The sequence below is a fragment of the Chionomys nivalis genome, chromosome 1 (assembly GCF_950005125.1).
Source record: "Chionomys nivalis chromosome 1, mChiNiv1.1, whole genome shotgun sequence".
Classification (NCBI taxonomy): domain Eukaryota; kingdom Metazoa; phylum Chordata; class Mammalia; order Rodentia; family Cricetidae; genus Chionomys; species Chionomys nivalis.
Window position 1 is genome coordinate 132278537 of NC_080086.1, and position 25790 is coordinate 132304326.

Consider the following 25790-nt stretch of genomic DNA (forward strand, 5'->3'; position numbering starts at 1 on the left):
TTCTATTCTCTCTCTCTTGGGGTTGTAAACACTGAACGTACTCAACTGAATAGGTCTGAGGTGGCCAGTTTGCTCTGAAAGCTTTTCTCCTTTGGGAATATAAGCAGTGGATTTTGTTCTTTTAAGTATTAATTTATTCACTTATTTATTTAATGCATGTATGTGCCCGTGTGTGAGTTTATGTGTACCATGGAGGTCAGATGTTAGCATTCCTTAGACCTGGAGTAACAGGAGGTTGTGAGCCTCTTGATAGGGATGCTGAAAATCAAACCCTGATCCTCTGCAAGAACAGCAAGCACTCTTAACCACAGCCCACCCTTTATCCAGCCCCTATGAGCCTTTTTTTTTTTTGTAGGACAGAAATAGGTTTCCCTTTTTAGAGGAAAAACAAAAGGCAGTCACAATAGTGCATTCCCTTGGCAAGTTCTAGAACAAACACATTTAGATACAGCTGATCTTTTGGAGCCTTTTGATGTCTCAGAAACTGCTGCTTTAGATATGTTAATATGTAAATCTGCATTCTGTACCCTTGCTGGAGGCATATTGATGTTTGGAAGCCAGGTAGCAAGCTCAAGGTTTAGTTCCTGCAAGGCTGGCCCAGAGCATCATGGGTAACCTATCAGGTACAATAATAACACCCCTAAACCTCTTTGAGCCTAGATTTAATGAGTACTCAGCACAATGCCTGACAAAGGACCAAATCTCATCACAGCTGAAAATAAGTAGCTGCGAGAAGGTTGCCTAATGTACAAGGCGTGCAGAGTCCATCTTAAAAAAAAAAAAAAGTATAGGGATTGGGACACTTATGGCTTAGGGCTTAAGGACAAGATCAAAGTGTTTATAGGAACTCATGATCATTGGCAACAACACTGGCTTGTGTGACTTCGCACGTGAGCAAATCAGGCTTCCCACTCATGGTTCTGCCATGACCACTTTTTTTTTTCATTCGTGGTCATCAAACATTTCCTGAATAAATATAGCAGCATTATACTAATCCTTTTGGCATGTAGGGGACATATCCAAGGTGCTTGGAACATGGGTAGTACTGAATCCTCTATTCTTCATGTGTGTTCCCATCATACAAACTTTTTCACTTATAAAGCGTGTCCTGGCTTCTCTGTGGTGTATTTTGATTTCCAGCACCACTAGGCTTGTGCTTTGGGGGAGCATCAACACAAAGGCTCTCCGAACATAAACAATGTGAGATTGGTACACACTGTGCAGATGTGTGTCCTAGACAAAAAGATGACTCACACTCTGTGGAGTAGAGCAGGGTGCCTGAGACGTTTCTGTATTATTCCAAACAGCAGGCGGTTTCCAACCTATGAATTGTAGTATGAGCTGTGGGCCTCTTCCCACAGCCTGGCTCATGGTTGCCTGGCTAGCTTATGCCCCAAAATAACGACACACAAACTCTATTCTTTTAAACACTGCTTGGCCCATTTCTGTTCATGTATGTAGCACCCCAAGGTGCGCTTACCGGGAAGATTCTAGCCTACGTCCATCCTGGGTTGGAGCTTCATCGTGTCTGCTCTGGAGAGGAGAGCATGGCGTCTGTCTCTCAGAGGAGCTGCCCTGCATCTGAGCTCACTTCCTCTTCCTCCCAGCATTCTATTCTGTCTACTCCACCCACCTAAGGGGTAGCCTATCAAATGGGCCAAGGCAGTTTGTTTATTGACAAATCACCTTCCTCCATCAATGAATTGCTTATTTCTTAATTTTTCACTGATGTTTTTAGATCATGGCTGATCATGAGTGACTGAGATTATGAAAAGCTAAACTGTGGATGAGAAAAGCTAAATGTGTATTATGTCTACTACATCTAGGCAATGGTTCGATCTTTATTCTTTTAAATTAAATTTTTATGCAGATATGTGCAAGTGAGGGTGAGAGACATTTAACTGAAGGTATCCTTTAAGGAATGAGATGGCTAGAAGTGGTGTTATCTCCAGGATGTGGCTCCCAAGGTCATTCTGGCATTGGTATTGATGTCCAGCTTTGGGGAAGAACAAAAAGATAGACTGCACACTACAGTCTCCCCATTGCCTTCCTCCTCAACCTCCACCACACGGCTTTATCCAGGTATGAGGAATCAGGAAACGCAGTTTCTCACTATGTGTGCAAGGGCTTTTCTACATACAGAAACTCTCCAGTAGGAAAAGATAGCTTGAATATTTGATGGGCGGGTAGGTCGGCCCTCATGTTTGGATTCCGTTGGGTGCAAGGAAGCAGAGACAACGCTCATATGGGCATCCATTGTGTAGCATTTCAGCTGATAATATGGAAAATAAACCACGTAGGGAGAGGCGAGAGGTGCAAGAGCTGTGCAGATAATGTCCCTCCCCCCACCCCCGATTTCCATCTGGCCAGTATTGCCTACAGTACCAGTGGGGGAGTGAAGGATGCAGTGAAGATTCTCCTTCCTGAAGGATGCAAGAGCGCTCAGTTAAGAGAGACAGGGAGGGAGGCAAAGAGGGAGAGGAGAAGGAGAGAGAGAGTAGGAGGGACAAGAGAGAGAGGGGGAAGGAAGAGGGGGGAGATGGAGGGAGAAAGAGAGGGGAGAGGAAGAGGGAGGAGGGACAAGAGAGAGAGAGGAGGGGAGAGAAAGGGAGGAAGAGAGGGAAGGAGAGGGAGAGGGAGGGAGGGAGGGAGGGAGGGAGAGAGAGAGAGAGAGAGAGGAAGAGAGAGAAACTTCCTAGGTGTGCAGTCAGTCACTAACACACGGTTGACATTACTGATGTCCCCAGGATCATACCGTTTACTTAGTATAAAAGACTTTGTTAAAACAGGAGGCTTATGCAATAATCTAAAATTAAATTAAATCATTTAAATTCCAATTTAAAAAGCAATAATGGCTTTAAATTTGCTTCTGAGGCTTTTTGAACCCTCGAGCTTCCATATGTTGCAGAATAGAATCACGTGAAGATAAAAATATTTTGTCTTTGACAATGAGTCTATTTTTACATGACATGTTTTTAAAAAGAACAAAGAGAGATGGAATATACTAGGGAAGACTAGCTGGTTACCTACCAGATAATTAGGTAGACAAAAGTTGGTGAGGGAAGTTAGCTGCTGCTAAGAATATATAAAATGGTAGGTGTGGGAAACCCTATGTTCAGAGAAAACAGAGGTTCAGGCACTGTTGAGAGCCTAGCTCATCCATTGCATGGTGGACCAATTCAGCAAGGACTTACTGAGACTTCTTGTACATGTGGCTCTATCTTAGACCCGGGCAGAGAATGGTAAAAGTCTGTTCCTGGTCCAAGGGGCTTGCCATTCAGGCATTGGAGGGGATACTCCCCAACCAGAAGGCTGCAATTCAGGCAGACTGAGGATGCCATGAACGCTGGGCTAAATCCTGGTTTATTATTGAGGTTCCATCAAAGAGATGATTCCTTTATTGGGAAGTTGATGACAGATGTAGAGACTGGCACTCTCCATCACAACAGTTGCCAAGTCCACATTGCCCATCTTCATTTGGTTTTCTAAAAAGGGGATATAATAATAACCTCCCTGCTCACATCACAGGACTATTATAGGGATCAAATAAATTCAAGGGATGAGAAGAATGCTATTCAGGTGTCAAGGACTATTATTAAGACTAGTTTAATAACATAAAAGTCTGGCAGGGTCAAGGAGGAACTGAACATTGGGCAGAGATGTCTGGAGAACATAGCAAGATCTTTTATCCAGAGTGAAGTATATGTAAGAGTGTAATCAGTTTTAGCACAAGATTGTTCAGAACAATGGAACATATTGAAAGAGAAATTTTATTTGCCTTCCAAGTAAAATTTGCAGCAGAGAAAATGAACGTGACATTACAGACAAGAATGGGCATCAAGATACAAACAGGGAGTGTGCAGACCACAAGAGAGGCTCGCACTGCAAACTCTACAGGGACTTGGTGACAGAGCCAGAGTGTGAATGGCCGTGGCACAAGCTCAACACCAGAAAAGACTTTCGCCCTTTTGCTGGTCGTTCAGCTCTGACCTTTGGGGAGAGCTTTAAAGTCGTGTCTAAATGGCCTATTCTCCAGGGACTGCTTGGCCATGAGGGAAGTCTTGTTTTCAGAAACAAGAATGTGTCCTTGGCAGCGTTTCACAGTTCCCATTACTTTCGATTTCCTGAAAATGATCCTCCCGTGGGGAAGGAGCCTGTTTGAAGGAGAAGTTGGGGTTCATCTGGGTTTCCTGGGGACTTTGGAACTCGTTGGGATAAAGTGGTGTGTATTACAAGCCAAGCTGTCTCTTAAGAAAGTGGGAAGAGTTAATGCAAGACAGTATAAGTTATAGTTGGCCTATTTTCAGACCATGAATTTCCCACGAATACACCTCAAATGTTGGGATTCATTGAAAGCACTTCTAGAGCCTTTAGTTAGAAAGAAGTCTGCATTTTAGGTTGTTTGCTCCTAATTTTTGATTTTCTGAGACGTGCTAGAGGGAAGGAACTGATATTAGGAAGATGACATCATAGGGAACCCTAGTGTTCATACTCAGGCAAAAACATGGATTAGGACAAAAGTCTGACTTGAAAAGACCTTCACAAAGGCTGAGGAAACCTAGTACAGGCTCACAGTAGCTGGACAAGCAAGATGGAGGAGACGTCCGGGAATGAACAGGCAGTGTTGTTATACTATCTGTCTCCGTTTCTCCAACGCTGCTTTCAGTGTGGGGAGAGACCTTCCGATTGGGGAAGATAGGGAAGTGAGAACTACTGTTTCCCGTGGATCGCACATCGGATCTAGTCCAGTACATCCATTTCAAGAAAGCTTCTCCAGCCCCAACTGTAGGCTGTAATTCCTGGCACAGTCAAAAGCCAAGGCGGAGTCTAGAGTACCAGGTTACATCAGGACTTGGCCAATCCCTGTAGACTAAGATTAAAGGCTCCTGTGTGATCTTATTTTCTGGGGATTCAAGCCCCAGGCTGGCCCCCGTGGAAACAGGACCCAGGTCTACACTCAGAAGTTCAGGCTACAGTTTACCAACTGTGATCAAATAAGCACCTCTACCATGGACCTGGGTGCCAGGCCCACGCATCTGCTGGCCAAGGTATCAAACTGATTGAAAGACACCAGTGGCAAGCTTGCTCACAGAAAACACTAGACAGCTTGCCCCAAATCTCTTGGTGAACTGCGTTTAACATCACGTTGAGAAATCATTTAGTATGGCATGAATTTGGACCCTCATGTTGTCCAGCAAGCATTTTTACCCACTGAGCTGTCTTCCCAACTCCATCTAACAGCACTCATGAAGGCAGACAAAGCCCTTTCTGAAGGAGTCATATGGAAATTATGAACAAATAACAAGCTTTTGGCATTCAAACAGGTTAATGCATATGTGGTCTTATATATATGAGCCAGGCTGTGGTGGCACATGCCTTTAGTCCTAGCACTCGGGAATCAGAGGTAGGCAGATCTTGGTGAGTTTGAGGCCAGCCTGGTTTACAGAGTGAGTTCCAGGACAGCCAGGGTGACACAAAGAAACACTGTCTCAAAAAGCCAACACACACACACACACACACACACACACACACACACACACACACACACACACACTGTATACATTTGTTCAGCAGACTTCAGAGGACTGTGAAACTGTAACGAAAATATCTTTTTAGTTTTCTTTATAGCTCCGACAGACTTTTCGGGTGCAGTTCTATATTAAACATTAGGCAATCACATGCATGGATAAAATAAGATGACTTTGTAGTAGATGACTCAGTTCAGTTCTTGGCTAAGGACACAAGAGAACACCTGAGAAAAACAATCACATTGATTAACCTCAAAGTCAAACGCAAAATATATATGAATACAAAGTACAACATCTGTCTTTTTAAAGTGAATGTTAACCACTATTTTGAGAATTTCCAATTGAAGATCTAAGGTCTCCTACGCCTGAAACAATTTCAAGTAGTTTCATTTCCCAGCTGAGAACACCCAGGGAGTGAGCAGCTCAACCGGGGAGCTGGACAATCAAGCAGTTTCACCAGCATCCTCTTGGGGCCTGCTGTTTTCCTGAGAGGCAGGTCTGTTTTCTATTAGTGACCTAAGCTGAGGACTAACTTAAATGGCATGTGTCTTAACACCACCATGGAAGAGGGGGCACAAAGATGTGAACGCCCTCTGGAAACGACGTGGCCGTGGCACAGATGCACTCAAAGCAACTATCATCTGCATAGGACCTGCATTCATTCAAACTCATTAAAAATTCCAACACGGAGTGGGGTGGGCTCCGGAGGCCCTGTTCCTAGCTGAGGAGCTGTTGAAACCTGCTGTCTGCTAATGAGGGAGGGGTTCCTCTTGGTTTGGTAGGGTGGTCACTGACAGATTGCCCATGGCTTTGGGGATGATCTTGCACCTTGTGCTTATAGGCAGCACTAAGTGTGCTCAGTGGGTTATTTAAAAAAAAAAAAAAAAAAAAGGTTTGAAGCTTGAAGAGAGAGACGTTAGAGATGGGGTGAGAGGGAAGATATGATTAGGACACACATACACACACACATACACATACATACACACACACGCTTTCTCTCTCTCACATGCATATCTGTTTGTTTGTTTCTTTGAGACAGGGTTTCTCTGCGTAACAGTCCTGCTTATGTACAAAGAACTTTCTTTGTTGACCAGGCTAGCTTCGAGCTCAGAGATCCACCTTCCTTTGCCTCCCTAGTGTTGTGAGTAAAGGCATGTGCCACCACTGCCTGGCTGTGTGTGTGTGTGTATTTAAAGACTGGAAAACATTAGAAAGGAAATAATGGAAATATCTTTGTGTGAAATACTGAAGAAACTGAAGCTATAAATGTTTAAATACTTCTATTTTTTATTTACGTATATATGTGTTTCTCTGTCTGAGTAAATGTCTATGCCTGTGTATACACATGTGTATGCAGGTGTCCCCAGAGGCCAGAAGAAGGTGTCAGATCTACTGAAGCTCGGGTTATAGATGATTGTGAGCTGCTCAGTGTGGGGACTGGGAACTGAATTGTCCTCTGGAAGAGCAGCAACTGCTCTTAACCTCTGAGCCATCTCTCCAGTTTCAAATCACTTAAAAACAAATTCACACATAATCAATCACAAGGCATCCAAATAGGCAAAGACATATTGAAAAAAAATCAACAAAAATAGCAAAACCAAAAGTTCATAAAGCCGGAGGCACCATGCTGCTTGCCTTCAGAATATTGTTTTACTCTGGTAATCAGACTGTACACGCATGAAAAAAAAATAAAGCAAAAAAACAAAAATCCAAACTGCCTAGCCCCATGGAATAAAGTGAAGTCCAATGATGCACAGAAAATTAATTTTGGAGGGGGAGAGGGTAAAGATTCTGAGACTGTACAATGAGGAAATGACAGGGTTTTAAATAAATGATATTGGAGAAACTGGATATTCACATTTAAATGAAATGATACCTCTACATCACACCATATAAAAATCAGCTGAAAATGATTAGAAGTCCGAAACATAAGACAGCAAGACTACAAGCCACTTGACCGTCGCGCAGAGCAAACCATGATACTGCCGTAAACACTGGCTTTTTATGTGAGTTCGCAAGCACAGACAACAAAAGCTAAAATAGAAAGCTAAGATTGCGGTAGACTAAAAGCTACTGTACGACAAAAGAAACAATGGACGCCCCAGGAAGCTCCTATGTGAGACAGAAGTGAGGTACATTTCTTGTGCTACTTAGCGCTGGATCTCACATGTGTGGGGGTGTGCAGAGCTGATCTTACAGATGGAGACAGAAGAACCATCACTTGAAGCTGGGAGGGAGAGGTGAAGGAGACGCTGGTAAAAGAATGACATTTTTTCCCCAGTTAAGTGGGAAGACCACATTCAAGAGACCTACAGTACAAAGCAGCGGCTGTGTTAAATAACAGTGCATTGCGTTTTGAAAATTATCAGATGTGTTCAAACCATAAATGTTAGCAACGAGTTGTTGCACAACTAGCTCAAAGGCGCCCTTACAAAATACACCCCTATTTTGAAACATGTTATACACATATACAATTTTGTCAATTAAAGAAATTCAAAGTCACAGAGAAAGTGGTTGCAAATATTTTGCCAAATGTGGATTAATCAAGTCAGTCAAAGTGTTTGGCGAATTTTAGTACTGGAACTTCCAAGTAGTAATGATGGAATCTCCGAATGACAGTGTAGACCCAGAGTTAAGATGTAGTTCCCTTTCCCCCTCCGTGCTCCACAGAGGTACTGTGGAGTTTTGCTCCTACTATAAATAACGTATTTAAGTTATGTCCTATTCAACATTCTTTTAAAGTAATTATTTATTTAAATTAGCTTACAAATTAAGTGTTCTTATGTCATTTTCATATGTACTTCGTTTTGATCGATTCTCTTACTCTGCTCCTCCTCCTCCCCTTCTCTTCATGTCCCCAATGTTCCCCTTTACACTGAATATCCTTCTTTCTGCTTTAATAGCTCCTGTGTTCCATTGTCTGTCCTGTGTGTTTCATTTTGTCTCACATTGATTTGTTTGGGCACTGTGCTGCTCTGAATGAGAAGGGCCCCAGAAGCTGATATGTTTGAATGCTTGTCCTCTAGTAGTGATTTGTCCCCTAGTTTCAGAAGGAACAGGAGGTGTGACCTTGATGGGGAAAGTGTGATAGGCTCAGTTTCTCTCCCCTGACTCTTACTGCTTGGGAATTAGGATGTAAACTCTCAGCTCCTGCTCTAGTGCCATGCCTGCCTGCCTGCCTACTGCTATGTTCCCTGCCATGATGGTCACCGACTACATGGACTAACCCTTCAAAACTGTAAGCAAACCCCCAATTAAATTCTTTCTTTTCTAAGTTGCCTTGGCCATGGTTTCATCACAACAATAGACCAGTAACTTAGACACCACCTTTGCCCCTGCCTAGATACGCATATTTAACAATCTGAAGCTTAGATATGAATATAAGAGGGGGTGCATGATAGTTGTCTTTCTGAGCTAAAGTTACCTAGATTAAGACATTTTCTTGTTCCATCTGTCCTGAAATTTTCACATTTTAATTTTTTATGGCTGAATAAAATTCAATTGTCTCTATGTACCATATTTTCAACTTGTTTATCGATTGATGGACATCTAGGCAAATTCCATTTCCCTGCTATTATGAAAAGAGATGCAATAAACAGATGTACGGGTTTATCTGCAGTAGGATGTAGAGTCATCTGGGAAATTGCTCAAGAGTGAGACAGCTGGGTCATATGGTAGATCTATTTTCTGTTTTGGAGAAGTTTCCACAGTGATTTGCATAGTTGGTTACACCAGTTTACCCCCACTAACAGTGGCTGTGAATATTCCCTTCCCATATTCTCCCCAGCATTTGCTGTCATGTGCCTGTGTGATGGTAACCTTTCAGACTGGAATTCCATGCACTTTATTTTATTTAAAAACTTACAGGCCACTTAAATGTTAAAGGTACTTGCTGCCAAGTCTAATAACCTGAGTCCTATTCCCTTGACCAATATAGTAGAAGAGGAGAATGGACTCCTACACGTTGTCTTCTGACCTCTACATGTGCTCTGGGGCAGGTACACACCCACACAGACACACAGACCATATAAAATGTGTGTGGTGTATTTGGGCGTGTGTTTTGTGCAGGTGTATACATTTGCATGTGGATGTCAGAGGTTGATGCTGGCTGTCTTTCTTTATTGTTCTCTATCTTGTTTTCAAAATAGTTTTAATTTGCATTTTCCTGATGGCTAGGGATATTGTACACTTGGAAAAATATTTATAGGCAATTTGCGTTTCTTCTTTTGAGAATTGTTTGTTTGCTTAGTTCATTGGCCCATTGTTTATTTTTAATTTTTGTGTTTACTTTTTAAAGTTCTTTGTATATTCTAGCTATTACTCCTTTTTCTGATGCATAGTTGACAAAGATTTTCTAAAATTCAGTAGATGGCTTACTCTGCTGATAGTTCTTTTGCTGTGCAGAAGTTTCACAATTTCATACAATCCCATTTATCAGTTCTTGGGGCTGTTTCTTGTTGTGCTACTGTGTTTGCTGTGCTGTTGTGAAACTCTGTTCAGACATTTCTTGCCTGTGCCTACATCCTGAAGTGTTTTCCCTTATTGATTTCAACATTACTAGTTTCAAATGAAGATCTTTGATTGAGTTTGAGGTTTGTTTTTGTGTGTGTGTGTGTGTGTGTGTGTGTGTGTGTGTGCAAGCTGAGAGACATGGATCTAATTCTTTGGCAAGAAAACCCAGTTTAGTCAACACCATTTGTTGAAAGGCTGTTGGTTTTCCCTTGCATGCCTTTTTACACCTTTGCCAAAATTAAGTGTTTAGGGCTGAGTAAGTTTACTTCTGGGTCTTCTACCACATTCCACTGATCAACATATCTGTTGTAGACAGTAGTACCTTGCTGTCTTTGACACTATGGCTCTATAGTATAGCTTGAAGTCAAGGCTGTATTATTTCTGCGTAGAGTTGCATTTGCTATCATGTTCTTTGTGTTTTCATGTACATTTTGGGAGTATTCTTTTATAGTTTTGTCAAGAATGTCACTGAAATTTTGATGAGGGTTACATGGACTCTGTAGATTGCTTTAGGTAATAAACCCATCCTCACAATATTAATTCTGCCGATCTAGAGATACGGAAGTTCTTCAGTTTCTTGTTTCTTGTTGTTTTTGAGAATTTTCTGTGTTCATCTGGGAGACTGTTCTGTGGTTTTCTATTTTGCTGTGTTTATATCTGGTTTGGGTATTGGAGTCACATTGGCTTTGTAGAATGTGTTAAGTAGTGTTCATTACATTTTCATTTTATAGAACAGTTTGAGAATGTTGGTCTTAGACTTCCTTGAAAGTTTGGTAGAATTTGACAATGAATAGGTCTAGCCCTGGGACTTTCTTTGTGGGGGAGACTTTTAATTTTGCTTTACCTTCCTTTTTTATCATGGGTCTGTTCAAGTTATTTATATCTTCTGACTTTAATGTTGGTAGGCTATATGAGTTTAGACATTTATCCATTTCTTCTAGATTTTCATTTTTTTTCAGAATATAAATTTTCAAAGTAATCCTTGATAATGTGCTCTTATTAGAGGCTGTTGTAACAATATTCTTCTCATCTCTAATTTAGTAATTTGTATCTCTTTTGGTTAGTCTGTCTAGAAGTTGTTCAATTTTAAACTTTAATACTTTCAAAGAAGCAATTCTTTAATTCTATAGATGGTATTCTCAGTCTCAAAGTCATGAATCTATGCCCTGGTCTTTATCACAACTTCCTGTCTGCTGTGTTTGGGGTAGGCTTCTGTCTCATTGGGTTATTTGATCAAGATCCCTCTGCTTTTTTTTTTTAATGTGAGTGCTTACTCTCTTAGGAAGGACTTGCCTATACCCTAAAGATTCTGTTCATTAATGTTCTTATTTTTGTTTGTTCCTGGGGATTTTTTTTTTTTTGCTTTTTTTTCGAGACAGGGTTTCTCTGTGGCTTTGGAGCCTGTCCTGGAACTAGCTCTTGTAGACCAGACTGGTCTCGAACTCACAGAGATCCGCCTGCCTCTGCCTCCCGAGTGCTGGGATTAAAGGCGTGCGCCATTTCCTCCTGGTTTCCTCAATGATTCATTTTCTATTCAAAAACATACTGTTCAGTCTCTAAACTTTTGTATATTTCCTAAGGTTAATATTGATATTAGTTTCTTGTCTTAGTCCACCATGATCTAATACATTGTGGGATAATTTTGTTTTCATTTTATTTTGTCTATATAATTTATTAAGGCTTGTGTTGTGGCCGATGATGTGATTAATTTTAGAGATGGTTCTAAGCGTGTCTGAGAAGAACATTTCTATCGGGTGGGTGGAATGTTCTGTAGATTGATTAGCTCCATTTGATCTATGGATGTAGTTTAGCTCTGAGGTCCCTTTGCTCATTATAGTTTGGAAGGCCTATCTAGATATACCAGTGAGATACGGACTCCTCCATTATTACTGTATCTGAACTTATGTGATCGTCTATGCCTTTTAGTGTTTGTTTTATGAAAATTGGGGGCCTCAAGATTCAGAGCATAAGTATCTATAGTAGTTATATCCTTTGGATGAACTGCTTCTTTTATTAACACTCAATGGACCACCCCATTTCTTCTTTCTTCTGACTGGTTTTGGTTTGAGATCGACCTAATCAGATCAGGGAATTGCTCTTCTGCCAGACCATTTGTGGCTTCTATTTGCTTGACAGTTTGCTTTCCAACTCGACTCTCAGTTTCTCCCTAGCTATGTGAGTTTCCTGGAGACCACAGATAATTGAATCATGTATTTCAATCCAGTCCATCAATCTGTTTCTTTTAATTACTGTCTTAAGGCCATTTACACTCAAGGCTATAATTGAGAAGGATTTGCTATTATTTATGCTTTTGTTGCTTGTTGTTCTGGTTGGTTGGTTGGTTGATTGGCAGTTCTTTTCTTCCTTTCCTGGTAGTGTTGGACATTTGTTGTGCTGGATATGATTGATTCGTTCCTAGGTCTCCTTTGTTGATCTGTTGCTTTCATAAAATATGTTCTTTCCTGTGTTCTTATGTGTGAAACTGTCTCCTTCCTCTGTGTATAATAATTCTTGAAGATTTTCTTACAGCTGGCTTAGTTATTATCTTATTTGTTTGTTTAGTGTGTGTATGTGGTATGTGTCTGTGTTCTTTGAGATATTCTTACTTCTCCATCTGTTTTTAATAAATACTTGTTTTTAGAGTATAACAGTTTTGGTTAACATTAATTTCTGTTAAGGATTGAAGTATATCATTCCATGCTTTTATGGCTTTATGGTTGCTGACATCACATCTGATGTTACTGTGATATTTATGCCTCTGTATGTTGGCATTTTTCTCTTGTGGTTTCTTTGCTTTGTATTTTTGATATTTTGATTATGATACATCTTGGAGAGATTCTTCTCTGGTCATGACTGTTTGGGGTTTGGAAGACCTCCTCTATTTGGATGTCTGTTTATCTAGATTCTGGCAATGCTTGGCTAACATTTCATTGACTAGGTTGTCTAAGACATTTGATTTTCTACCATCTCCTTCTTCTATCCTGTGTACACTCGGGTTGTTCTCTTGAGTATGCGGGCATACATTTGAGGTCCAGTGATGTACTGTCTCACAATCAAACTCAGAGCTCACCAGTATGACTAGACTTGCTAGCTAGCCAACTCTGGAGATTCTCTGTCTCTATCATCTCAGGCTGGAATTACAGGAGGGCTTCCATGTCCACCTGCCACTTAGGTGGCCTCTGGGGACCCAAACTCCATAACTTACACAAACATTTTAATCACTGAGAACTCTCCCAACCCATTTTTTTCTTTGATATGCCTGTATGCATCACTGCCTCAACCTTGTCACCCACTCTTAAGATTCATTCTTTGGCTTGCTCTTGTTTGTTGATGACATTTTCTGATGTGTTGTTTATTTGCTTGATTGGTTCTCTCATTTCCAGAATTTTGTTTGTTCCTTTTGAAGAATCTGAATTTTCTTGGTGATTTTTTTCTTCCATATTTTAAAATTTTCCCTTCAAGTTATTGGTTCTTCCAGTCATGCTGTATTAGCAACTTCCTTTCTGTGTTTTAAATCAACTTAATAATTTATATTAATTCCTTATCTCAAGCACTTGTCCAATGTCTGCTGGGAACAGTTAAACCTCATAAAAATTTTCAGAAGAGGTGATTTTTGTAACCATGGCAAGCCATGTCTGTAAATGAGGACACTGGACTTTTGTAGAAGGCAGTGACTTTTGCAAAGATGATGGAGCTAATACTAAATCCAGCCTACGTAACTCTCCTTGGGACTGTGCAGGACAGCCTAGACAGAGCTCATGAAGATGTAAGTTTGGGTGCGCCAGTGAATAGAAGAGCCAGTCAATCATAGGAATATGAAGAACAGGGAGAGGTAGAAACACACGCCCTAGGATCAGCCTTAATCCCTTACCCCACCCTTCTCCTTTTGGACCAGGATTTCTCTGTCTCTTCTTGATTGACATTTTAGGCTGTACAAGTCTTTGTGGTGAGGGATTGTCCTGAGCTTGGAATATTTAGTCCCATTTCCTGGTCTCAGGAGCAGCAGCAGCAGCAGCAACAACCTCTCTACTGATCATGTCACTAACATGTCCCAGACAGCCAAATGACTCATTTTGTAGGGAATTCCACTCCGGCCAACAACTACTGTCTCACAGCCATCGGCATCCCCATTTGTCCTGGACTGAAAAACTCATAGGATTTGACACTTGAGACACAGCACAGTCTAGGGACAAACTGGGATATCAATCAACTGACAAAGAAATTCGTTTCTTGGTCCTGACTGGGCTGTGCTGGCTGAGGGACATTGTGTCGATGGCGTGACTCTCCCAGTAGTACTGTGTCTCGAGATGCTGCTGTGCCGGCTACATCTGACTCAGGCTCTTTTCTTCCTTTCCTGTGGTCTTCCAGCAGCACTGGATGTGTTCTCTTGCAGGCTGGCTGAGTGACTGAGTGACCGCAGGGCTGGGGAAGGACAGAGTGGCTGCTGTGGTGGAGGTGGGGTGGAAGGGAGCACGGGGAGGGGTGGAGCAGGGAGAGCCCATTGGTGTTGCCTGTGTGCATAGACCTTTACACCAGGAGTTAGGGACACTAACTAAATAATAGACTGTGATTATATTGCATGAGCATTTTTATTTATTTGGTGTTTGAAATTTATTTGTTTGTTTATTTATTAATTTTTGCGAATGCCTCTGATGATTTGACAATGTCTGTGCAAGTCTCAAGCATGTTTTGTCTCAGGATTGTTCCTATGATGAAGATACTTTTGCAACAAGCGTACATATTTTTGGTTTTCTACAAATTTATAAGGCGCATCCGAGAGACTATTTGTCTCTCAGCTCTCTGATTTTGGTATCATTTTTGTGTTCCTTTTTCCGGGATGAAGAGCTGAGTTCTGCAGGGGATAAGTGACAGGCTGTAGTCAGTGGCCAGGATTTGAGTCTGGACACTGAGTTCTCTGTCTGTGACCTGCATAGTTCACCAGGCCACGAGAGAATGAGTTAAGCATGCCAGTGCCGAGTCTGCATCAGCGTAGGCCGGACTGGAGAAATAGCAAGTGTGGACGGGAAGAGAGTGAATCAGCTCTTATTGGCAGTGACTGTCAAAGGCTTCCTTCCCTTTTCTTCCTGGTATGGCAAGTGGGAGGAGGATGAAGCAGGTTCCACAAGGGCAGGTGCCCAGAATTCAGACATCTGGTGCCAAGACACAGCCCTCACTAATCTGGGCACACATTTTCCTCTGTGTACTTTGACATAGGAGCAGAGAGGGTGAGCTGCTGTGTGTTTGTTTGGTCCTTCCTGGTGGATTATGTAAACCTATGACTAATGCCAAGAACTGTCCATGCCTGGGGCTGGTTCTTTCCCATTGGCCGAGTTAGTTTCATTTTTGCTGGGAGGCGTATCTTCCAAGTCTCAGAGCAGTGATATCTGCAAGTACCCCCTGGGAACTCAGTGACTCGACCAGCCAAGATGACTGCAGACGAGTTGGTGTTCTTTGTGAATGGTAAAAAGGTAAGCAGGAGTTGCCTTTTGGTTTGGAGTTCCTGCTGTCTGGAAAGGGACGTGTGTCATCTCTCTTACCTGGTCCCTCTGATTTGATCTGGTCTCATTCTATGCCTTAAAAGGTATTGCTGTAGTTCAGGAACTTCAGGGCAAGAAGAAAACAGGCAAGATACTCAGAGGGCAAAGGAGGGAGGGAGAGGGAGGACAGAAGGGTGTCCACACTATGGTAGTGAACACACTGATTAGAGGCAGGAAAAGAACAGTCTAGGAGAGGTGGGGAGTCATTAACACCCCTCTATTTCCCCGGTTAAGTAAACCCAGCCTAGTACTTTGATGGCACAGCTTGCTGAGAGCAGCGGCAGCAATGTGTTCTCACGCTGATGCCAGGCTATACAACACATTACAGCCGTCGATTCTGATGTATCCCGTATTATAGATTTAACAGCTAGAACTGATTTACTGTGTGGGGACATATACTGACACCTTGTGGCAAGCCAACATCATTATTATTTTCATAAAGGAATCCCCCTCAACCATCTCTCAGTCATTCAAATAAATATTGCAAACCCCTTAAACATCACCAGTGCAGGAAGATGTAGAAAAAGCACATGGGGACCACAAATCCCTGGTAGCCTGGGAGTCTTTGCTATGTCTGTGCCATACTGGGAGAGGAGCCGCAATAAGTGTATTGTCTCCAAGTTCTGTTTACCTCTCCACAAGATACTCACAGCACTTCAGCTCCACGCTTGAGAATAAACAAGACTGTAGGAGAAGACCCATCACGCCCCATCTGTGACTGGCTATAAGGACAGTTTAAACCATTAGTAAGCCAAAGTGTCCCCAAAGAAGAATGATTTTCCTTGCCTTTTTGTTGATACTTTTGTGTTGGTTGGAGAAGCTGAGTAACTTCTGAAGGAATTTGCAAGAATGAACACGTGCTTCAGAGACTCCCTAAGGACTTAAACTGCCAGGATCTGTTTGGGTAACTAACATGGAAACTTTGGGATCCATTTCAACACCAACTCTGTCAAGACTCTTGGATTCAGATTGAGCGATCTCATCTCTAGGTCTCCAGGTCCAAGATCCTCTCTTGGAGATGCTTCTGTTTTTGAGTTGAGCAGCTGGTACCTACCAGAGCTAGGTCGAAATGCCTACGCTGGTGGTAGTAAGGCCCTTGCACCCAATATTTGAAACTTCTTTTGCATTCAGCAGTAACATCATACAGGTGTAGAAACAGCTGCTGAATTGTCTTTTTACAATTGCTGTGTACACAAAGACGTTTCCTTTGGAGCTTTCATAAATGGTTTTTCCAGCGAGTTAATAGCGGGATTCAAGGACTCTTAAGGTCATGTCTCACTCTGGTTTTATTATCTCTTAAGCTGTTGATTTGCATGTGACCCACTGTTCTTGTAAAGGGCCGTCAGGTTCTGTGTCTGCAAAGGAGTGTTTCTGAGGTAAACTGACTTGGCTGGAATTGCTTCTCCTTGGGTTTTATTTGCACCACAGCGGAGCGATGTTTAGATTCATTAGAGAGTAGTATCATGCCAGACCCTTCTATCTCCGGAAGGTTCTGCCCCTGTCATGTTCTCACGTTGAATAGCCAGCCATGCTTGTCATTTAAAAAGATGTGGGCCCTTGGGAAGGTGCCAGAAGGATGAAGAGGCAATGTGGAGAGTAAGGACAAACGCAGTCGTAATAAACGCAAGAGCAAGCGAGGGGGATTGGGGCGAGTAGCGGTGGCTTGAGCAACTTTGGATTAATTTCCTTTTTCAAGATGTTCTGGGCATTGGGCCATAGATATTGTGCAAAGATGTTACCAAAGAAGCTGTAGAAAGATGGTGGCTCATTCTCATCTGGGAGCAGGTGGACAGAGGGCAACATGTCAGAGCCAGTTTCTTCTTTCACTGTGTGGGCCCCTTTGTTCAAATTCAAGTTGTCAAGCTTGGAGGCAAGTGCCTTAGCCTCTGAGCCATCTTGCCTGCCCCTCTCTCTATCTCTTTCTTCCAGGATAAATATACTGAATATATATGAGCACAGATGAAAATATGTATGTAAGCATACAAATAATTTTATATATTTGACAAATATGTATAAATATATGACACTTATATTCTTTCTGGACAACTGAGAGTTTCAGACGTCATAGCTCTTTATTTTTATCCTAGGAATAAAGATGTTCTAGTTCTTAGAGACCAACAATTAATTTATGAAATTCAGAAAATGCCACTTTGATATAAAAGCACTGTGTGTCTCACGCAAATTTATTATAATTTTCCCATTAATGTCATTTATCATCCCCTTGAAGAGTTGGGCTGTGGATGTTAGGGCTTTTCCATCTCATCTCATTTAACTTTAAACAGCTCCTGTGTTTCCTTAGTCGTTAGTGACATTGGCATTTCTGAAGAGAACAGGCGAGCTATTCCTTAGGATGACACTAATTCTGAGTTTTCCCTCATGCTGTCTTGTAATTTGGTTCCCAGTCTGCTGTTTGGGCAGGACTACCCCAGCAGTAATGCCTTTTCATGTGGCATATTCTATCAAGGGCTATATCATAGCAGCCTTGCCATTAGTGACCTGGACTTTCAACTCTAGGTTAAGGCGGTGTCCATTAACTCTCTTCCTCAAAAGACAACTCTTTTTTCTTTCATAATTAATAATTTATGAACAGGTACTTTGAGGTCATATAACTATATGGCTATCTCATTCGTCAAGATTTCATGCACTGATCAGCACCATTATTTATTAACTGGCTCAATTATTGTGCCAGTTATTAGGTAGTTATATTTATTAGTATCAGAGGTAGTCGGTCTTCCATCTGTTTATTTATTCACTGATTAATTATCATTTAAAGTTACATATTTAAGTGTGTATAGTGTGTTATCACCCCTTAGAATCCATCTACCTACCTACCTTCTTCCTTCTTTCCTTGCTTTTTGAGACAGGGTCTCATTTTTGTAGTCTGACTGTCCTGGAACTCACTATGCAGACCAGGCTGGCCTGCCACCACACCCAGCATTATTATTTCTTTTAAAGCTCAAATTCCCAGAGAAATCTACTCACTCATTTTTTCTTTTAATTTTTTTATCACTACATTGTATGTGTTTATTCTCTGTGTGCGTGTATGTGTGTGTGTGTGGTGTGTGTGTGTGTGACAGAGAAGACGAGAGAGAGAGAGAGAGAGAGAGAGAGAGAGAGAGAGAGAGAGAGAGAGAGAGAGAGGATACGAATGGAACAAAGCTCAAGTTATCAAGCTTGACATCCAGCCTTGTGGCAGGCCCCTTTACCACCTAAGCCATGCTGCTGGCTCATTGACCACAGTTTTTATAAAGCTGCTTCCTCACAGTGCAGCTTGTGTCCACTGTCACCATAGTGCCCACAGACTCAGTTTCAGGAAGGAAGGATTTGTTTCAGCTTGTGGTTTCAGAGAACTTAGACTACACAGGCAGACCATCATGGCAAACAGTTATCTACAGCATAGCATGAAATAAGAGCCAAAGGCTGGGGATAACCTTTAAAGCCTCCCCCTCTCCCCCCATGACCTTCCAGTTACCCTAGCTCCATCATGTCATCGGGGTGGTAACAAGTGCTCCAAACATGACCCTGCAGGAAACCTTTCAGTTTCAATCTGTGTGACACCTGCCAAGGGTTGTCCCCTTGGCCTTTCGGTTTTTAAGAGTGTTCCATGGGGCACACTGAAGCAAGCCCTTAGCCACACCTCAGAAGTAGCCTGGTCAGCCATTCTTTGTAGATGTTCAAGGAAGTGTAGGCCTACAGCTGTGGTGATGTAGAAAACCTTGAACAGGGGAGCGTATGATGTCCTCCAACAAGCCAAGATGTGTGAGAAAGAGGGAGACATGATCTAGGCATGGGACTGGGAGAGATGAGAGGGATTTTTCAATCCAATCAGATAAGGTTGCTAGGGAAGTAGGAGGCAGGATAATTATAATGGAAGACTGAGGATATATCTAAAAGGGTCTTGAGGGGCACTAAGAAGCTTACCTTGAATTTATAGGTAGTCACAGCAGGTGTGTGTGTGTGTGTATGTGTGTCTAGTGTGATGTACAACATAGAGAAAACTAGCTTAAAGTCACTGATACCCACCAGAAGGGTGATAAAGATCAATTTTATTTGCATTCATGATTTCTTCTCCAATGAAAGGAGCTTCACCTTATGTAGACTTAATAACCAGGATATATTGAGCAAGCTGGACTCCTGGGGTGTTATCATAAAAGAAAGAGAAGTTTCAAAAAACATTAATTTTAAACTTAAAATGTTTTACAAGTGTGTATTGTGCATTGATGATATTACTCATACCCCACCCTCTACTTCCTTCCCCCCTCACTCCTGTCTGTTCCCTTTCCCCACGTAGTTTACTTCTGCAGTCACGCCATACACTTACACTTTTATGGGTAAATAAAGTCTATGGATTCCAAAGGAGAGAACAGAATATTTTTCTAAGAATTCTAATTTCTATCTCCCACTTTTCTTTAAACCCCATTGAAGGGGAAATCCTGAAGTTTCAGAAATGTATTTTTTGAATCCATAATTTTTGAATCCAATCCAAAAACACTGCTCTTGGGCTGAAGTGATGGCTGTGTAGGTAAGAACTCTGCAAGCATGAGAGCTTGAGTCTGAACCCACAGCTTCCATAAAAATAGCCAGGGCTGGTTGCACATGCCAGCATTGGGGGTTGGAGCCAGGCAGACCCCAAGAGCTCATGGACCAGTCAGTGTATGGTGAGCTTCCGGTTCAGTGAGAGACCCTGTCTGCAAACAGTAGGACTGAGAGCAGTAGACAGTGACACCTGACGACCTACTGTGATCTCTCTCTCTCTGTACATGCACCACACACTGCCCACATATATACCACCACTACATGACACGCATATGTGCATGCAAAATTTTATTTTCCAGTAAAGTTTCCCCGGTCTCAACTTAGAATGATGCCGTGAGACAGCAAGGAAGATTTCACTTCACTGGCTTTGTTTTAAGGTGGCTTTTCAACTATTCAGAGTGAACCCTTTTAATGGATTTAAGGGTTCTTCAGAGACCACTGCAGGGAACATTTGCTCACACACCCCATGGTATTAGTGATGTACATTTCTTAGGCTCTCTGCTCTCTCTCTCAGCTTCCAACATGGCTGGTCCACTGTATAAAGAAGCCTCCTCTTAGTGGTTCCATCACTTTCTCTAGGCAATCCTCCGGAGACTGGTTTAAACACACTCAAGTCCACCCTGTCTACATTATGGATGTCTATAGTACGTTCACTGCTATCAAAATTCTTGGACCTACTAGATTCTGGCAATGTGAACCAATACTTGCACTTCTTCCCCTTTGAAAGCTCAAGTGGGAGTTTAAACCCATCAGTTTTAGTTAACAACACGATGTTAGGTCTCTCTTTAGCTGTGGTATGGCAGACTATTCAATGTCCTATGCTGTCCTGAACCTGCAGGAATAAGGGTTCTTTATGGTGATGTATCGTGTGGGAGGACCAGGGATAAGAAAGAGAGAGAACAAGAAACAAAGAAGACAAAAGCAATATCTGGGACCAGGAGGTCTTGCACAAGCTGATGATTCACACCAAGCAAATTTGTTAAAAAGTACAGCATCATATATTCTATTTGTAGGGGGAAAATGTGACCAAGGCCAGCAGAAAGCTAAGTCAGGCAATGCTGGCAAAGAGAACCTGCAATTCCTTAGACACAGCTGTCGTAGAACTGATAACCAGAGCTCAGGTTCCCAGAAGCCACAACCTTGCCTCTTCTGAGAAGACACTGGTTCCAGCCCTAGACTGGCCTTGCCAAGTCCACTCTTGGACAAGAACACAGAACTAAGGTTCCCTTTGTTCTGTCAGGGCCTCTGAGAAAGTCTTGGGTCGGTCTGGCTGTTGACACTATACAGCAAAGGAGGAACGGTGGATTTATGTATGGTACAGAGGCTGTCCCTTCTCTTAGCTTGAGGTGTGAGGCAGATATTTCCTTCTTTTCCCTTGGAGAAACAGTAGGACCCATAGCACAGTTCTCTTAAAGAATCTCTTATCATAAATTCTTTGCCTTAAAGAACACTTAAAGTATGGGGAGGACTGAAATGGGCTCTCAGAGCTCCTCTGAAGGCTCACATCTGGGGAGAGAATCTCACATGGCAGACGACCTTTTCTACCTTACTGAACATGTGGATGGGTTTTGACCTGAGGTGGCTCCTCCATGCGAGCTTAACCATGTCACTACTGTGGTAGCTCGCTGCACACGATACTTCGTTGTGAGCACGGACTATATAACCAGCTTTCTCTCACCACATATGGAGTCTGAGCAGGCATGCTCAAGAAAACCAAGTCAGAGTCTGCATGCGGACAGCTCCAGACACCCCTAGAATTTGTAGCTGGAATGAGGCAGGAGAAATGTGATGATATCGCATCTGCCGCACTCTTGCCAGCATAGAACCTGGACGTTCCGTGGTGTGTCTAGGTGGAATTCAAGGACTTGAGGGCAGGATCATGATCATGTCTTAGAGCGCATCTGTTCATTGCTTGGAATTGTCAAGTAATTGTCTGTCCAGTATGTGCCCATCCACTCTATGTGTTTGAGGGTGAGATTTGGAAGAGAGAAAGTTGATAGAGGAAGGTCATTTGTCAATAAACAAACTGCCTTGGCCCATTTGATAGGCTACCCCTTAGGTGGGTGGAGTGAACAGAATAGAATGCTGGGAGGAAGAGGAAGTGAGCTCAGACTCTGCTCTGCTCTCTGGAGCAGACGCCATGCACCATGCTCCCCTCTCCCCGGCAGATGCGATGAAGCTCTGACCCAGGATGGACGTAGGCTAGAATCTTCCCGGTAAGCGCTCCTTGGGGTGCTACATACATGAACAGAAATGGGCCAAGCAGTGTTTAAAAGAATAGAGTTTGTGTGTCGTTATTTTGGGGCATAAGCTAGCCAGGCAACCATGAGCCCGGCTGTGGGAAGAGGCCCGCAGCCCCTACTACAGAAAGTCAACTGTAAAGAATGGGTAGGCGATTTCTTGATGTGTTTTGTTTTCTTTCCTTTTCCTGGTAGGTGGTGGAGAAAAATGCAGATCCTGAAACAACACTTCTGGTCTACCTGAGAAGGAAGCGTATCCTGGCTCAGCGGTGGGAATGAGGCTGAGGGGACGATAGGACTGTTTTCTGAGGCTTAGATGCTTTCCCAGTGATCAGGGGGTGCCCTTGGAGGAGTCTGGGCACCTGCAGTAATCAAGAGCTGGGAGAGCCTGTACAGTCCTTGGCTCCCTAGACCGTAACCTCCCAGTTCTCAAATGAGAGGACGGGTAGTGTGTTCTTTCATCTTTCTTCAGTGACGAGTTTAATAATTCCAGGATTTGGTTCTGGGACCCAGAAGGCCCTTCCTCATCCGCCCATGTGAGTTTCATGGTCATTCCCTTTAGGAGCAGTGGGCTTGTCTTCTATTGACATTTGCTTAGCACATAAAAGACTACCCAGTAGCCTCTCTGGCTCCACAGAGACCCAGAGAGACGAGGGAAGGGGTTTCTATTTAATTTTCTTGCATTGCTGGGCATTGAACCTACTTCCACATACTAGGTAAGTTCTATGTTGCTGGTTGTTCCCAGCCAATGGTTGTATACTGGGAAAGAATGATTGCTCTGGGAACTGTGTAAGGTCCCAACTGCTTAATGGCAGACTTTAGAGACATCGTGGGCAGGAGACTCCTTAAAGCAGTGGTACTCGCCCTTTCTAGTGCTGCGATTCTTTAATGCAGCTCCTGACCCCCCACCATGAAATTATTTTTATCACTACATTATAACTAATTTTACTACTGCTTTGAATTGTAATGTAAAATATCTAGTATACAGTGACACCTGAGAAGGTTTTGTTTGACCAACCCCCAAAGTGGTGGAGATGTGTGTTCTGGGTCACTGGTCTTCTTGTGTTGGGGGAAAGGCTTCGGTAGGATCCCACAGGTGATTAAAATATTCTGGGACTCTGGATAGCAGAAAATATAGGTGCTGATATTTAGTGAACACTTACTATGTGCAGACAAAGTTCAAAGAAGTTTGTACAGGTGATCTCACATAATCCTCTCAGAGATCCCATGGACGTGTAACATTATTCCTCTTCTGAGAGGGAGTGAGGCCCACACAGATTAAGGAGCCTGTTTTCCACTGAGTACACTCTGTGCAGGTTCTGGCAGAGCCTGCATGGAAGTCTAGGGAGGGCCGTGTGTCTTGCTTCTCACCCAGGCTGGAACGGCGCCAGGGGCTGTTGTAGGACTACGTTCATTTTGACATCTGTCCATGGTGGACTCCTCCCGCTCCCAGAGCTATGCCTGCGGCTCCTTTGAGTGGAGGGAACCATTTGCTCAGTCCTCACAGAAGCGAGCCCAGAATCAAGGCTTTGACTTTAGTTCATGCTCTTCCTATCAGGCAGCATGACAGACAACTTGGTATAGGCATAACTGAAGGCTCAGAACGGTGGCTCTTCTGTGGCAGAGGGTTCGGTGGCTCGGCAAAGGGGACACCATCTCCAGTCCAGCTCCACGAGGAGGTTGTTGAGATGGATTTCAGTGCACTGAAAACAAAACTAATTTGAGTCCCTAGTTTCAGTTTAGGTTTTGCAAACCTGAGGGCCCCAGAAACTCCTAATCACGCTGGACTGATTTGAAGAGCAAAGCTCAAATGGAATTTAGAACGGAGAGTTGCCGTGTAAAGGATAAAGTCCTTTTCATTATTGCAGTCAGGGTTGGTAGTTAATTTGTGAGAGAGAAATGTTCCTAGCCTTGCTTCAAATTCGGGATTTCTAGAAAGATGCCAAGGCTAGAAGATAAAGAGCAGAAGGCCACCTTCTCGGGGCAAACACTTCCCAGGTGGATCAGGTGTAAATACCAGCACATACGTTACTTAATGAGAACAAACAAGCGAACAATGAAACTTTAGTTCTTAAGAAGTCTCTTTGGCTTAGAGAGAGGTAGCAAGAGGAAGAGAGGATTACACAAGTCTGGCGTCAGGAGACTTCTGAGTCAGAGGACTGGAACATGCAAGATGACACTCTGCTCATACCACAGTGTGGGTCTCCGCTTGCTTTTGCTTTGCATATTAATCTGCAGAGAAGTAGTAGCTCTTGCCTGCTAAGCAAACTGCTGAGAGAAAACAAGAGCTTTCGAGTGTAAGGTGCGGTACTGCTGCTCCTTGTTAATTTTATCTTGACAATGGAGGAAGGGCCAGCTGCTAAGTCATCCGTGTCCCCGACCTTCAGAAGAGATGTGAGGGCCTAGGGACTGACAGAAACTCAGCAAAGAGGCTTCTGTGATTCGAGGAAGGTGGCCACATGACATCTGTGGGTTTGGAATAGATTGTCTTTACACAGTATGTCTAAGAACTGGCTGGATCCGTTATCGGTTCCTGATCTTTAAAACTCTTTATTTTTCACTTGTATATATTTTGCGAGAGATTCAAAAGCCCAGTCCAGCTTTGGCTTTGGTTTCTGGGACTTTATTGGTTTGAAAATTTCAGGGCAAAATCCAGAACTTGGTGTGTCCCAGAATGTATCATCGCCTGGCTGAGGTACTTCACCACTCAGACACACCATATATTCAGGCTTGGAGGTTCATGACCCTCTTGCTCAGACCCTGTGGGAACCCTGACCCTGGAACTTGTGTCCTAGATGGTGCTACGTGAGTTCTGGCTCACCTGTGCAGTGGAGGTGATCTGTTCTCACATCTGTAGGGAACAGTCCTGTCCCACGGAGTGAGGGGATTGTGGTTCCTGGGTCAAGGACTTCTGCCTGTGAGGTTCTGCCCGGCATCCCATCCATCTGTGGAGTCCTTTCTCTGGATTTCTGCCTGTGAGGCTCTGCCTGGCATCCCGTCCATCTGTGGAGTCCTTTCTCAGGATTTGCATCCTTAACAAGCGGCTGCTCAGTGGGGCTGTGCGGGACCAAGCTTGGCTGTGGAGAAGGGGGCTGCGGGGCGTGCACAGTGATGATCTCTAAGTATGACCGTCTTCAGAACAAGATCCTGTATCCTTTGCCTGCTGCCTAGTGATCCATGGGAGGGTCAGATGTAGTGAGTGAGTGTGTGAGTCAACTCCAATCGTCAACAAGGAGTATGGAATGATGTCTTATGGGATATCTTTCCTGGCTGATGAATAGGGAACAAACAATGACTATTCTGCATTCCAGGCAAATATGCCATCCTATAAAATCTTTTTCCGACCTTCTATAGTATGTCCCTGATTTCCTTCCCAGTTTCCTTTACCACCAAGGACCTAATATTGCTCAAAAACGATATGAAGAACTCATGGCCTG

General features: G+C 43.0%; 1 protein-coding gene across 1 annotated transcript in view; it reads left to right on the forward strand.

Moving 5' to 3' along the window:
• Positions 1–15184: 15184 nt before the first annotated feature.
• Xdh (xanthine dehydrogenase) overlaps positions 15185–25790 on the forward strand; it is a 66570-nt gene continuing 55964 nt past the window's right edge. The window contains exons 1-3 of the mRNA XM_057780168.1: positions 15185–15508; positions 22549–22606; positions 25406–25502. Of these exons, the coding sequence (XP_057636151.1) occupies positions 15467–15508; positions 22549–22606; positions 25406–25502 (197 nt within the window). The 5' untranslated portion in view covers positions 15185–15466. The remainder of the gene's footprint in view (positions 15509–22548; positions 22607–25405; positions 25503–25790) is intronic.